Source organism: Opisthorchis viverrini, assembly GCF_000715545.1.
Source record: "Opisthorchis viverrini unplaced genomic scaffold opera_v5_335, whole genome shotgun sequence".
Lineage (NCBI taxonomy): Eukaryota > Metazoa > Platyhelminthes > Trematoda > Opisthorchiida > Opisthorchiidae > Opisthorchis > Opisthorchis viverrini.
Window position 1 is genome coordinate 518,344 of NW_008751990.1, and position 14,348 is coordinate 532,691.

A 14,348-nucleotide genomic window follows, 5' to 3' on the forward strand; every position below is an offset into this window, starting at 1 on the left:
TATATATATATGTATATATGTATGTGTATACGTGTGTGTATACATAATATTCATACATGATATGTATATACTAAATTAGATATTAAAATTTTGTTCGTTGTAATTATGTGCGGAGGGTGTGAGACGTTTCGTTGAGTACACAAGAGCAAACAAGTGAAAGATGCGAAGACAACCCATCACAGAGGTAACGCGTAGGTTGACTTTCCCGGGAGGTGTTTTAGGTCAGTTTATCCGCACGAGAAATTTAGAAAGACAGGAAAGCGCTCCAAAATGGCTAAGAGTAAAAATTGCCGAGATGTTTACAAAATTAACTTACGTTTTTTTCCACGCGAAGTGTTGCGAGGGAATATGTTCTTAAAAGGCGAAATTAGTAACGAACGTTACAGACTATATTTTAAAAAAGTCAGATATAAGTGAGGAAAAGCAGTATGCAGAGCATAAGCTCCGAACTGCAAGCTTTGAGCAACGTGAGATCACTTGGAGCAATATGAAGTTTATTAATGAATTTGTGCCTGAAAGCTATGAAATTCAAAAGGGATTATTATGAAACTTAGCTCAACATAGTACATCCAAGAACCGTTACCATAGGTAAAATATTCATCAACCAGTAAAAACCGATGCCTTTTGAGATAATGGTCTTACTAAATCACTGATTTGTGTTTAAAAAATCACTAAAAGATACTTAATAATACCTAACTCCGTACACTTTCTCTGAACATTCTCCCAGTTGACTTATTTTGTTGTCCGTTATTTTCAAACGCCATTCATTGCCCGTTTTATAATTTTTTGCTGCAGAATACTCACTCAGAAGCGACTACCGATCGATGGCCAGTGGAAGATTGTTCAGCTCAGTGTGAAGCTTATGGCGATCGAAATATCGATTTCAGCGAGAGCTCCACACCCCCTTGCCTATCAACCGGAATCAAAGCGCACACTTTTTCACAAGCACATGATTATGGGTTGTATGGCAGCCCGCATCCACCTGACGGAAGCGCCGTCGATACAGGTGGTCAAGGATTTTTGCAAACATTCAGTGGCACACAAGAGATAACGGAACACTCCTCGGGAGTCAAACCATGTGCACAGTGTGACCGGTCAACAGCGAATGAAGTCCCTAACGAATTAGGTACGGATCCCTGTTCATATTCGTCAACGCAACAACTAACCTTTCGCATCAAAATATCTAACTGAGTGATAGATGCCGAAGATAAAACAACCTTTGTTCGTCAACCTCAAAGAAGTCAATTCATGCACTGAAGCAAGTGATTGTCTGGTCTTAATCACGTGATCCATACCAAGACACACGATTACCACATACACGGTCCAGTAGCTTAGCTAAGGTTTGCACCAACAGCCCTTTGTGGCTCGGGGGCCGACTGGGGGAAGCTTGGGAGCGGTTCAGATCTGGGCGACGTCACCAGACTTCTTTTCGACTCTCCCGATTAACACGTTGCTTCACAGGATGCTACTGCTTTTTCCGGGTCACATATAGCATAAAAATATGACTAAAAGGGATGAAAGCAACCTAATGTATCAAGTGCGAAAAGTTTTAATATGTATGTCCAAGACTATAGTTAAGTTTGAGTCGAGATTTCGAAAACACAAATGCTTCCTGCCACGTTTTTATTGCAAGAAGTGATGTGGGTAGTCAGAAAAAGGCTGTGTAAAGAAAGGCAGGTCGACGGACACGTTAAGGTACGTGGATACGTTTTGTGATGTTAATATTTCTTATTTTATAAACGTCCATTTGCACATATTTCACGCGGAGAAGCAAAGATCTCCTGGAATAAAAGCTTTAAACTCTTCCATGCTATTTACTCGTTTGCATTGACAGTCCATCTTTCCTTGGTTTATGCGCTTCAACCATTTGACTCGTTTTTTCTTGGCTCGTACACAAATGCAATTTGAACGCGCGCGCTTCCAGGCTTGTGCAAAACCAGCCAATCAGAATGCTGGCTTGTGCAGGAATCACAGGCCGGAGGTTCAAGCGATTGAATGAGAATATAAGTGTTCCGACTGATACCACCTTAGTCCAATAAAATGATTGGAACGATTCGGTACATTTATGTGGCTGTTTATATTTCAGTGGCAATTTGTAGAGACAAAAAGTGGTTACAGGATAGAATTTTTTGAAGTTTGACTGCGTTAGGAAGGAAAACTACAGGCAAATGGAAACGTATTCACAGAGCAACTCCTGATTACTGGTGCTACCACCTGGTGTTCCTAGTGTTGAACGCAAACTTCGGGTTGCTTTTTAAGAACGGTCGTTGGAAGCTGATTGCAAAGTGGGGAAAACAAAGCGAAACCATCGCTTTGCCCAAATGAGAAAGGATTTTTCTAAGGTCCCAATTAGTAAAGAAATGAGCCGATTTCAAACGATGCCCTCGGTTTAGCACACGATAAATTTGAGTGTGTGATGGAATTCAGGTTCCAAAAAGTTGTTGATATTACCCAGAACCTTAAATTAGAGTTTACGGTTTCTCAGCTGGAGTTTTAATCTATTGTACCACTTACGTATTTGCTCGTGAGCAAAATCAAACTGTCTTGGCGGACTTTAGCATAAGCTGTCAGACACGAGTAATAATGAACGTACACCAGATAATTTGTACCAATATTCAAGACGTGGAAAACAAACCATGAGTGGTATCTAGATAAAGCCCAATTTAGCTAGCGTTTAAACAAGCAGCTGAGAGCTCCCTGTTAGAAAGTACAGGTCACAACCTGACAAGGCATGTTTCAAGGTTAATTTCCCGTAGAATATCCCCAGTGTTTCTTTAGGTAATAGAATGCACCAGCTGGACTTTATTTAGTCTTCTAAATTATTTCATTGTGTGTAAGATGGCAGGGTTTTAGCGGAAATTTCGGAATTATCTACTAAGCATTTGCATTTTCAATCCATCAAGGCAAATTGCATTTAACCGGGACATTGATTAAACCAATTGTGGGCTGTTCAGCATGTTCAGGGACGGATGCACTGGCGACAAGGAGCAGGTCAATATTTGGACCTCTTGCCACAAATCTAACGAGAACCAGAGCGCAGGAGGCAGATATATCTATCCAAAATGATTTGACTGTCGAAGGATCAAACCGTGCGAGTCCTGGGTCACATGAGCAGCACTACGAAAAGTCATCCTACCACACACACAGCTCCCTGAACTTCAACCCATTTGTTGCCGAGTGGCTCAAAAAACATCGTGTTCTGACGAGTTCGACTGAAGTAGATGAACAAGTGAGTATTCGTTTTTGGAAATATACAACTGGAATAATATGGCCAGGCAGGGACTTCTGTTATAGCCGTTCTTGTTTTTGGTTATGGGATGCTTCGGTTGCGCTTTCGTTCTGTATGCGAGGCAAATGTACGCTGAAAAGTTGATCGATAAAGTACAGTTTTGCGTGCCTCACGAAACTCCATGACCTCTCGGTTAGAAGTTTTGAACATGTAACCTTTCGGTCAATAGCGGCTGCTTAGCCATGTGATTAGCTTGCTCTGACACAGGGTAGAACGTCACTCATCCTTCAGTCACGAAAAACACCATTTGGTTGATTACTGGCCGGCTCCTTGAATGACTAATTCTTGGATGAAAGTTGAGCCCAACTTGTGAAAGTATTCTTTCTCACAAACTGACAGTATAATGCTGATAAGCTGATCGTGGAGGAACTATTATTTCAACCTACTAAACTAGACGTCGCAGACTGAAATTCCCCGAAGTTTCGTGAGGAGCTGATTTTCCCAATTATGATGAAACAGCCATGCTTTTCAAAACTGTTGGTTTCATTGCCAAAAAATCCACCAATCAGACAAAAAGTTTATCGGGCTTCCTCAGAGTAACATCGGGTTATTTAGGCTTTCCAGAATACCACCAAACCAATATCATATAAAGACGAAACGAAAGACAGTAAAACAAAACTGAACAGACAGTCGACAAATCTCTGAATGTAATTTGTACGCAGTTAATCACCGGTGTTCGGCTTTTGAAACCTGCTAGAATCTAAGTATAAATCTGTTTGCTACTAAGGAGAATGTTGGTGACCCACCTGTCAGGTCTTCCCAATCAGGAAGTTCCACAGAATCATGAAACATGAACTATTTATTGGTAGTAGATGTTTGTTTGCATCCAAATAATCCTCTCTTTGATTCTCAAATTCGGGTGGTTTTCTGTGAACCAGTATCACCTCGTTTTGCTATTTTTATGTGTATGGGTGGCCCACCATATGTTTGCCAAAAATGAACACTGTCAACCGAAAGTAGGACAATGTCTAGAAACAGCAACTCCGAAATGTTGTTCCATCTCCACAAGGTAAACTAATGTCGGTGCTACCATTTTCGAATGTTCGATTGCTATAAGCTAGCTTAAAAAAATAACCGCTAGTGAAATTCTGATCACCGTAACGGACTGCTGATCTGATAGATGATGAGAACTGATCTATACGCAACTTTATGCATGTGGGCTTTTGTTTTGAAATACTAAGTTATGTGTCCTATATGAGTTTTTCACGTTGGAAAACAGCGGCTAGAGAGTGATACTTACGCTCCGTCGTATGAATTTTGCTGTCGGGGATAAATACTTGTGGTTATGTTGCTGATAAGGAAACATCTGCTTCATTGTACCACTTGGAGAGTTTTCTGTAGAGGAGAATGTCGGTAGCTCAGGTAGCGTAGATGATCGTTGGCTTGTTCGCTGAGCTGGACAATTTGATTGCAAATATTTCATCACCAATCGAGGTGACGTCATCAGTGCCTTATTGGAGAGCGTAGTGGTGCGTAGCCGTGGGTCGCTGGATCACTTAAAAAGGCAAGGGCGCAATCCGGGGCTCAGATTGTGGCACACTTGCGGCACACTGTAGAGGGGAGTGCTTTATCTAAAGAAATTAGTGAGTTTCTTTTGTTTTTTTTCAATCAAGGGAGTTCCTGTTGTCCGTATCCCCATCAACAGAAGACATGATCCACGTTACCTATCCGAACCCTTTGGATTTAGCTATTCAGATTTGGTCAGAGAGTATATCACTGATCATGAGCAATACTGACATTTATGCTGAAAAGTTTCCCTATTGAGAATATAGCTCAACTGGATCAGTGTTCAGTACAATCGTGGAACAGTGCATTTTTTCCACTTGTTTGTCAAAATCCGCCACTGAAAATTCAATGAGATGCACTTACTGGCTGTTAAAGAAGGAAAGTAGTGGACTATTCAATCGTTGCAACATATTTCACATCTCAAAATCTCTTGTTGTATGACTACTCTAATGTGAACAAATCGAGCTAAATTTTTAGTTCCACGAAAGGCTGGTAACTCAAAAATTACAGCCTAATTACAAAGGTCATTTGTCCACGGTAGGACTGGCTTTCTTTTTTACTTTCTTTCTACTTATCAATTTCAGTACGCAGAAAAGGTGGCAGAAATGAAGTCGTCAAATGACGAAGCTCGCAAAGTTCAAAATGGTCACGCCCACATGGACCATCCAACCGCTATTCCCAGTTATCTCATTGGTGGTCCCACTGCCGAGGCTGAAAAGGCCATCAGTCGGCCATACGTATCTACGTAAGTCACCTGTCATTTCGCAAACGTCTCACTTGCCTTGTCTTTAAGGAATCGGCGCTGAGAATGTCTTACCCCGAAGTGAAAATTTTAGCTATAGCTGATAATTTGTTGAAATATTGGTAGCTCGGGTGAGTTTATTGGTTGTTGATCAAGTGGCTGTTGATCTGTTCGCCGAGCTTGGCAATTGGCTTGCAAACGTTTCGTCACCATACGAGGAGACATCATCAGTGCACAGTTGAGTGGATACTTCTTCCTTGCCTGCGTGCGTTTATATAGCATTCGAAGGCTATCTGTTATCTTCTGACGTGACTGGCTACTTAAAGTGTAACAAATTCGGTGAATCTATGGGTCCGTTTGTGATCTTTGTTGCTTTGTGGTCTGCTTTCCTCTGTGTTGATTGGTTATCCTCACGCCTTCTATCTTTAGTAGTTTGTTCTCTTCGGCCTTGTTTTGTATTGCATTGTTTTTCAAACACCCTAATGAGGATTCATTAGGTAACGGTACGACGAATGTTCAGGAAATTTACCGTAATCACGGAGATCCTATTGGACCATCAAACGTCAGCAGCGGCATTAAATATTCCTTGGATGTCTGAATTAAACGTAGACCCCTAATGAATTTTATCATAAGGTGATGAAAAAAAGTAGATACTTAGTACGTTTTTCTCCGTGTTCCCGAGATAACAGGCACTCGTTCTCTACTCGGTGTCACTACCACAGCGCCCTAGCGAAGTCGAGCCAAGATCACAAATGAACACCCAAGAAAAAGGGGTACTGTTTTACAACAGAACCGGTTTAATAAAGATAGTGTCACCTCCTCAGGCATCAGGCGAATCTGATCAGATTGTGGAAGCTGTCTCATCAGAAAAGGAGAAAAACGAACATTTAGCTATCAACGATGAGCGCCAGACAACACTCACATTTTTTTTATAAAACTCAGCATAACCAGTTCTCTGTACAGCTCCGTAGGCTAAATAAGAATCGGTCCAACGTCAGCCTTTTTCGTGAAATCTTTCACATCTGGTTATCACAAAGTCGAAGTTAATCAAATGCACTCACAAGTAAAAATAACAGCATGCAGAGGCTATACACTGAACATGAGACAATGGCTGATGGTTCATTTTAACCGTGAGGAAGTTAAAAGGTAGCTATTTTCTGTTGGTTACCATGGCAGAATAATCCCTTAATTCACTCCCTCAAAACATTTACTGGATGTCCGGTGGACAGTCAGCTTGTTTCAGTTTTAATGACATCCTGCCGTCAAGAAAAATTAAAAGATTTATTAACATTAACAAAATACACTCATTTGCAAACAACTTTGGTTTTGCGGGAAACTCACCTGAAACCCAGCTGAATCTCTCGTTTGTGATGTTTCCAGGTAACCGAATGTGTCGCCCCAGGCCACTTGCTACGATATTCAAGATATCGCGATACATATAATGCACTACTCATAACGGAAACTCCGGGACTGCGTCTACCTGATGAGCCCCAAGAAGGGCGAAACCGGTCGTAGGCTGTCCAGGAATTTTAAGCAACCTTATGAGTAGTGTCTTACAAATTGATTAACGTTCATCCAAAAGCTGATCAACACTGTACCACTAAGCCAATGGAAACGCACAAATGCATTTTGATGCGACGACCATTTTTCAACATCCTATACTCAAACCCGTGCCTGTCTAAGGATTGGAAAACAGTGCACCTTTAACTGGTGACGGTAATCGGTCGACTGACAAATATTTATGAACCCATAGCCACAGTCTATGGATGCCATAATTCTAGCCATATTTTACATTTGCAGCGCAGCGAAGCTTGTCAGTTTTCGACTGATCCCTTTGGAGACTTTAAATACTGTTATCTTCCTCCTAGTTGGTAAGAAAGGACTAATTATTCGCCTGTAACGTGAAATCTCTCCTTAGCCTAGAGATATCAAGCGCAGAAATTTATTTAGATCACTCTTTCGTCCTCCTGTCTATTTAAAGAACCGCAGAGGCACACGCAAACCAACAGAGACAGGACCGACGAGGCAGCCAACAGTCCAGCTGTCATTGTATGATCATGGGAAAGCTGATCCAGTTTTCTAATTCACGGAGAATGTGATGGTTGCGCACAAATGTCTTTTTTGTTCCTCTGGCTGACTTTTGCCGCTTGGCATGCCAGGGACATACGGACTGGCCTAGGTGATACTGTAGTTATAACGTTTGAGAATAACTAGGCCTGCCCAGGCTGGGCTTAATCATGGTTAGGTCATCTGATCGAACAGATGTACGCCAACGCTGTAAGTAGTACATACTGCCAGTAAGAAAACTGAAAAATCCTCGCAGTTAATCGAACATTGTTTCGTCGTATTAATTCTCTTTTTGTGAACTTGACTATATTCACCTGGTGGCTCAGATGAACTCATAAAAACGCGTTTCCTAAGGGTGATTAGTTTTCCGTCCTCGTAACACCATGTTTGTTTGTAATCATACAGCCTACTCAAGAAGATTCTTCTTTCCTCCAGCAGATGAGCAATATTGCGTCCGAATGCAGTGCTCCCTGTGCAACTTTCCTTCCTGGACTGACACAATTTCAGAAACCACTTCATGACAAGGAACTATTTGTGGAGTTATATTAGGCCCAAAAACTCCAGCCGCATACTGTCTTTCGTTCGTCTCTCGACTTTGAAGTGTGTGTGTGTGTGAGGTTACACGGTCAGAAATGTGAAACGGTTAACCAAAGAATAACGTGCCTTCTCCATATACACAAACTAAAGGAGTTAGCGGAAAGGTGGAAAGCTTTAGGTTGTTGAGCTACTCAGTATACGATGCACCATCAGACGACAAACTGTTGGATTTCCAGTCAATGGTTTGTGAGTTATCAGGTCGTTTACGAGAACTGCTGGTTACACAAACGAAACATTACCAAATTCAGTTCATTTAAATCATCTGCGGTTGCTGTACTGCTTGAATGTCCATGATTAGCCAAGAAACCATTCACCCAAATCCAACTGAAATTACTTCAGTTTATGAAGTCTGTAGGGTAGATGGTAGTGTTATTTTTAATCATTTCTGTGTATCCATACAAAGGCATCCGTACATTGTGCTTTCTTTCAGTTGTTGAAACTACTACTCAAACGTCGCATGTGTACCAAAGCCTGATTACTTCCTTGATCATGAAAGGTCTACATTTTACGAGTCTTTTTTACGATGAAGCATGACAAACTTCCTAGTCTTTGAGGCACCCTGTTGGCTACGGTTTACTGGCAGAGATCTCGGGTACCCGGGGTGCATGCAATCCCGTAGAGGGCCCCTCGTCTTCATATTAGACAAGATTCAGCACCATTATTCACCTGATGCCTAATTAGATCCGATTCTTGTTCTAAACGAAACAGCAGGTTTGGCAAAAGGGGACTTGCTTAGTATCTGACGAAACCCAAGCAGTTACAATGGGTTTGCACAATGTGGAACACAGCATTCGGAAAGCAAAATATTTGTCTGTCGAAGGAAAGCTGGCATAAATTGACCACATGGCGTAGAATATCTCGTTTGATCCAAGTACAGATTATCCGGTTTTTAATACGTTTTGAGGACACTATTCACACGTTAATTTTAATCTCATCTCTTTGCACAGTGCTCAACCGGAAAGACGTGAAACAGTTTGTCAGAAGTGCACTAAGCTAGCAAGTCAGAAGCCAAACAGGATAATACCAACTGGAGAAATATGCGACACTGATGACCACTTTTCATCAAAAGAAATCAACTCAAACTTTGCTCGCATAGCCAAGTGGGTAAAGTCAGTTGCGATGGAAACTGGCGACACGACAGTAGCGGAACAGCGAGGAGGAAAGATAACGTCGAATGATGGCGCTTGCTTGCTGAACCCAATTCAAAATCCAAATCAACCTGAGGGAACTAAGATGCGAGTCTTCAGGTTGTTGTTCCCCACCGGACTTTCAAACGATAAAACACCCACGACCTATTTGCATGCAAACACGTTCAGCACACAAAACGCTATTCCTCAAAAAGAAACAGAACCAATCCAATCAGCCACAGGAATTCCTGTTCCGTGTGTTCCCACCCTGTTCCCTGATCACCACCGATATCGTCGAGGAAGATCTGTACCCCCCAGAGGACTCAAACAATCTGGCACTCGTCAACTACCCAGTCAAGCTACGCTGCACACACTGCCTTCGAACGATATGTCCACGACACATCCAAATATTCTGAGCTCCGAAGTTCCAGTCACCAGAGAACAAGGTGATCTCCCAGGATCTCTGGAACTACGTCGTCCAGATGGTTCATCTAATCCACACCTTCACCTCCAAGAGCAAGGACTAAGTGCTGATATATTGCCGAGACACCTAGAAAACCAACCGATGCCGCTTTGTACTAAACACTACCAACATCCCCGATGCAAGCATTTTACTTTCTGCGGCCCCAAATATAAAACAGTTGGCACAAAGCATGTAGTGGGACACGGGTCGGAGGATGAAATCTATGCTTCCATCCAACCCTCATTCCTTTGTGCAAATATACATTACAGTTTACAAAAGAAATATCGTTCTCCGGAATTCGGCAAACACTTGGTGCGACCCAACGAAAAAACGAAGATGTACGAAAAACAAGTCTCTCTTGAAACACCCACAGCTCGACGAAGGCCTAGAAGTTATTGTTCTTCGTTGAATAGTGTTCATTCTGATGAAACAGGTATCTGTAATCCACAGGCTAGACATCCTTCCGACCAACCTTTTGAACTGGTTGAAAAGCACGTGGTGATCATTGGTACAAAATCAAGAAACACCAAAGAAGCACGTTCCAAGGTAAGTTTGATTACGTTTAGAATTTAGTGCAATTATATGCTGTAAACCAAGCATATCTATGTCACTTATTAAGATCATGTTGCAACGGCATTTTTACCTGAGAAGCACCTGTGAGTAATCATTCCAGTCGACCATATTCCCGATGCCCTAGTGTGTAACACGGGAAGTGTTGTGTCTTTGGTCTGGCCAAATAACGTACTTATGCAGCATATTTTGATTCGCCAATCAACCAGATTAATCATCGTCATATAGCAAACCCCCCGGAATCCGGGGTGATAGCGTCTGTTTCTTTTTTTCGTCTGAACTGTGTGTTCATGGCTTGTCTAAATTCCTGTCCCACATAAGTGATGAGTCACTCAAGTAGCTCACCACTGACGGGCGATCAATAGCTTTCAATCCATTTATAACATACTTATCCAATCAGATTAAACTTGCTGGCCTTGAGTGCGATAACTTTGTCTGAACAAACACTAGAGAGCAAAATGATGTGGCAAGTAGGGGTCTCGTGAATGGGGACGTAAGCACTCGTTTTAGTGGTCCATCAAAACATTTTTAGTTGATTAACTCATTTGAGAATGCTTTGTGTTTTTGGATAAGCACTTGCGTTGAGTTTAACACTCTTTGGTGATGTTTTCTTGATCACGCTAGTATAGCTCTATGCTACAATGAATTGTTCTTATGTTTTGCTTTCTTCCTGTGATCTTCGTAAACACCGCATCCGTGTCAATTGTGAAACGTTTTGGTCATTGCACGTGTAGTTACACGTCATTCACAAAACTATAACCCAATATTCAACTCCATTTCCCACCTTTAGTCCTCCAAGGGTCGTCTGGGCTTTCTAACTAGCCCGTTGTTTGGAAAAAGAAGAGAAAAAGTACACGATGCTATTCAGAAAACCGGGACTCCTGACAACGAGAAGCAGCGACAACTGAGAAGTAACAAGGCAAACCCACATACGGCACAAATCCATGCACCCCGACTATCGACTGCAGCGCCTACTAGCCTGGATTTCAGGCCAGCGGAAACAAGTCCATTCAAACAACAGGCGATTCACACATCTGTGAGAATAGCAGAGGTTGGAATGCAACATGAGTGCGCAACTCGCCGTATGTGTGCGGAAGGAACTGAATTGTCCTGTTCACGTATACCTTCCCATTCATCTCGGAAGATGCACTCTACCAGGTGGCCGGATATGACGCATGGCAGTCCGAAATTCTCGTCCAAGCAGTCAAGTAGCGGTCACGGGAGCGAATGCAGCAGCAATCCTTATCCACAAGTTGGAACAGAGATCAATGAGGGATTTTCGTGCCCGGGTCACCAGTATCAGTGCCCACACTATCGGCGGCCTAATCGAGCACGCCACAGTGAGTCTAACCAAGTCGGTTCAACTACTGTGGCCAAACATCGATGTCGGATTTGCTTCCACCGAAGGTGTGACTGTGCCACTGAGGTTGGCATGAAATTCGGTACACTGAGTGAGCACAAGACTATTCGATGTGGTTTGTATGGTAGAAACGTAACGCGTTGCAGTTCAAATCGGACGGACTGCAAAATTCCCTTGGAACCATATCGCAAGTATTCAGTAACCGATTCTGTTGGGGTTGGTGCCATGATCACAGAATCAAACGGTAAAAATCGGACCCTGGCATCTCCGAGTGTGAAATCATCTGTGATCACACAGAATTCCGTTGGAGTGAGAGTTGGAGGAGGCCATACGAGCAGTGGATATGAAAGTATTGTTCGTGACAGCGAAGTCTCATCGCACGCTGACTCAACAAGTGGCAGTTCTGTTGGCTGTCAGGCTGAGGCGATCTGTAGTGAGCACCCTTCGGCTGTTCCTGCAACCAAGGGTGAGAAGACGCACGACGTCAACCGCCCTACTCCCTCATCTGCATTCCCGTCCGATTCGACGGGAAAACAGGATCTGAATTCCGAGCGACATGATGGACAATTCGCCAATTCCAACTGTTCCCCTGCTTCCCGAACCATGACAAACGGGCAACAAGCTGTGACAGCAAACGTTGTGAATCCACAAAACAGCAACTGTCTGTGTAAGTCGGTGTTATATCAAAATGGGTAAGGTTTTGAAGCATGAGATTCAAGAATGTACAGTTTTGGTTAGAACAACAATTACTGTGGTACATTTTTAAAGAAACCTTTCCGTGAGAGAAGTCCTCAGTCGAAAGGGAAGATCCGAATTTTGTCACTGACAAACCTCATTTAGAAAGAATTTCTTCAACTGACTGAGAATTGGAAAAAAGCGGACGATAAGTAGAGTTGGTTATGTCGCTCAACTTGTTCACGTGGCCGGTAAACACTGCCAGCTGAGTAAGTTAGCTGACCGGTTGGATATGACAATGACTCGGGAGTCTGTATTGAATTTCACCGATCATTGAGCACCGAAACAAGGGTGTATCTGACGCAGTTTACCAGATTTTCGTCAGTTCAGTGTCGGTTAGAAACGGTTTTAACCCACATTGGTGTATTCTGACGACGACAGTCTGTTCTTGTTACAAAACATTTCACAGAAAAAGTTATCCAAGCCACGTGACATAAGTGGCCGATTCCGAACGATACTCAAGTAGCAGTGGATTTATTCGCACATAATGGTGATTCCTGAGCGTCATATGGGCAGCGGAAACCCCAGTTTTATCTTTGGACGACGGTTACGGAAGCCTTACTGTTATAGCATCCAGGGGTAGAGATGTTCACTTTCTTTAGCGTATTTAATCCGTTGGACGTTAAATAGACCAAATTGACACGCGGTGCAGAAATAAGCGAATACGGAGGAATCGTCCCCTAATAGGTGGGTGAGATCTGAAGCTGCGGTAGAGAATCTCCCAAACTGGAGGTTGATATTGCATTTTCGGGGCATTCTGTAATTAAGTAGGTAATTCATCATCTGATCGAAAAGCAAGTTCAAGCCGAGAGCTGATTGCCCTAGGTTCAAGTGTTTTATTTTGTCAACTCCCATCTTAACGCAGTCTGTGTGGTAACAATTTTCCGTTCCAGTACAACAGTACTTGTCACGTCCACTCGGTTATATTGCATGGATATTTGTCTTGACCACTCTTGAGTGCTTCAATTCCCCAATCGAAGTGGTTGCAAGATGTTTCTATGAGTTTCCTTGTTTTTCACACAGAATTCTGTGAATACGGGGCTGTTCTTCGTTTTTTAATCAGAATTTTATTCTGGAAGAGAAGGCATCCTGTGCTGAAAAGTTCAGGAAATCTGTATAATCGGTTGTCAGCGCGCAGCTTTCGAACGTCATGGATATCTTGGGAGATTCGAAACCGCGATCTTCCCGAAAGAGGTTCAACATCTAGCCTTTAAGTGACCTAGCTTGGGTGGGATGGAGTTCATCCATCTTCCCCTGAGGTAGTTCATGTTGTTCACTGGCCGGCCACATTGGTGACAAGCCACTTGTGGAGGACTTATGTAATTTTCAGCTACTCGCCGGATAACCAATGTAATAATGAGACGCACTCCGCCTACAATTCCCAGCGAGAATGACAGTTTGCTAGTGCTTCTCCGCTCCCCAAACTTTTCTGTCTCATTGCGGAAGGACAACTTGAGCGTGGTTTTTTTTGCGGTTGCCCGAAGCACTCTAGCCAGTTCATCCGTTGGCCTATCGAATGCACACCAATGGTCTGATCCTCAGTGTACAGCTCCTACCTAGTTTCAAAATGGAAATGTACCGGTTCTATCTAGAATACATCTTAATTTGGGGAGAACTGACAGAATCTGAAATTAGGATGTCCCAAAGAATAGGACCTCATATCTCAGGAACATTGACATCCAACTAGTTAGACCTCACATGAGGTCATTGCGGACTTTTACCGGTACTTGTAAAAATTACCCGGATGCTTTGGAGTGAAATCGCCTAGACCAAAAAACTTGAGCGATTAATAAGCTACATATGGTTTGCTCCGCGAATGAAGAAACATTGGTGTTCAGTGTTGATTATTCTTTATTTCCGACTTGCTGTGCTCGGAGTCGTTGTAACTTGTG

At 42.7% G+C, this 14,348-nt stretch overlaps 1 protein-coding gene across 1 annotated transcript in view; it reads left to right on the top strand.

Moving 5' to 3' along the window:
• T265_10089 (hypothetical protein) overlaps positions 1-14,348 on the top strand; it is a gene marked incomplete at both ends in the record, with an annotated part of 62,283 nt that overhangs the window by 36,555 nt on the left and 11,380 nt on the right. Inside the window, 5 exons of the mRNA XM_009176357.1 lie at positions 796-1,126; positions 2,955-3,229; positions 5,380-5,540; positions 9,149-10,337; positions 11,152-12,388. Of these exons, the coding sequence (XP_009174621.1) occupies positions 796-1,126; positions 2,955-3,229; positions 5,380-5,540; positions 9,149-10,337; positions 11,152-12,388 (3,193 nt within the window). The remainder of the gene's footprint in view (positions 1-795; positions 1,127-2,954; positions 3,230-5,379; positions 5,541-9,148; positions 10,338-11,151; positions 12,389-14,348) is intronic.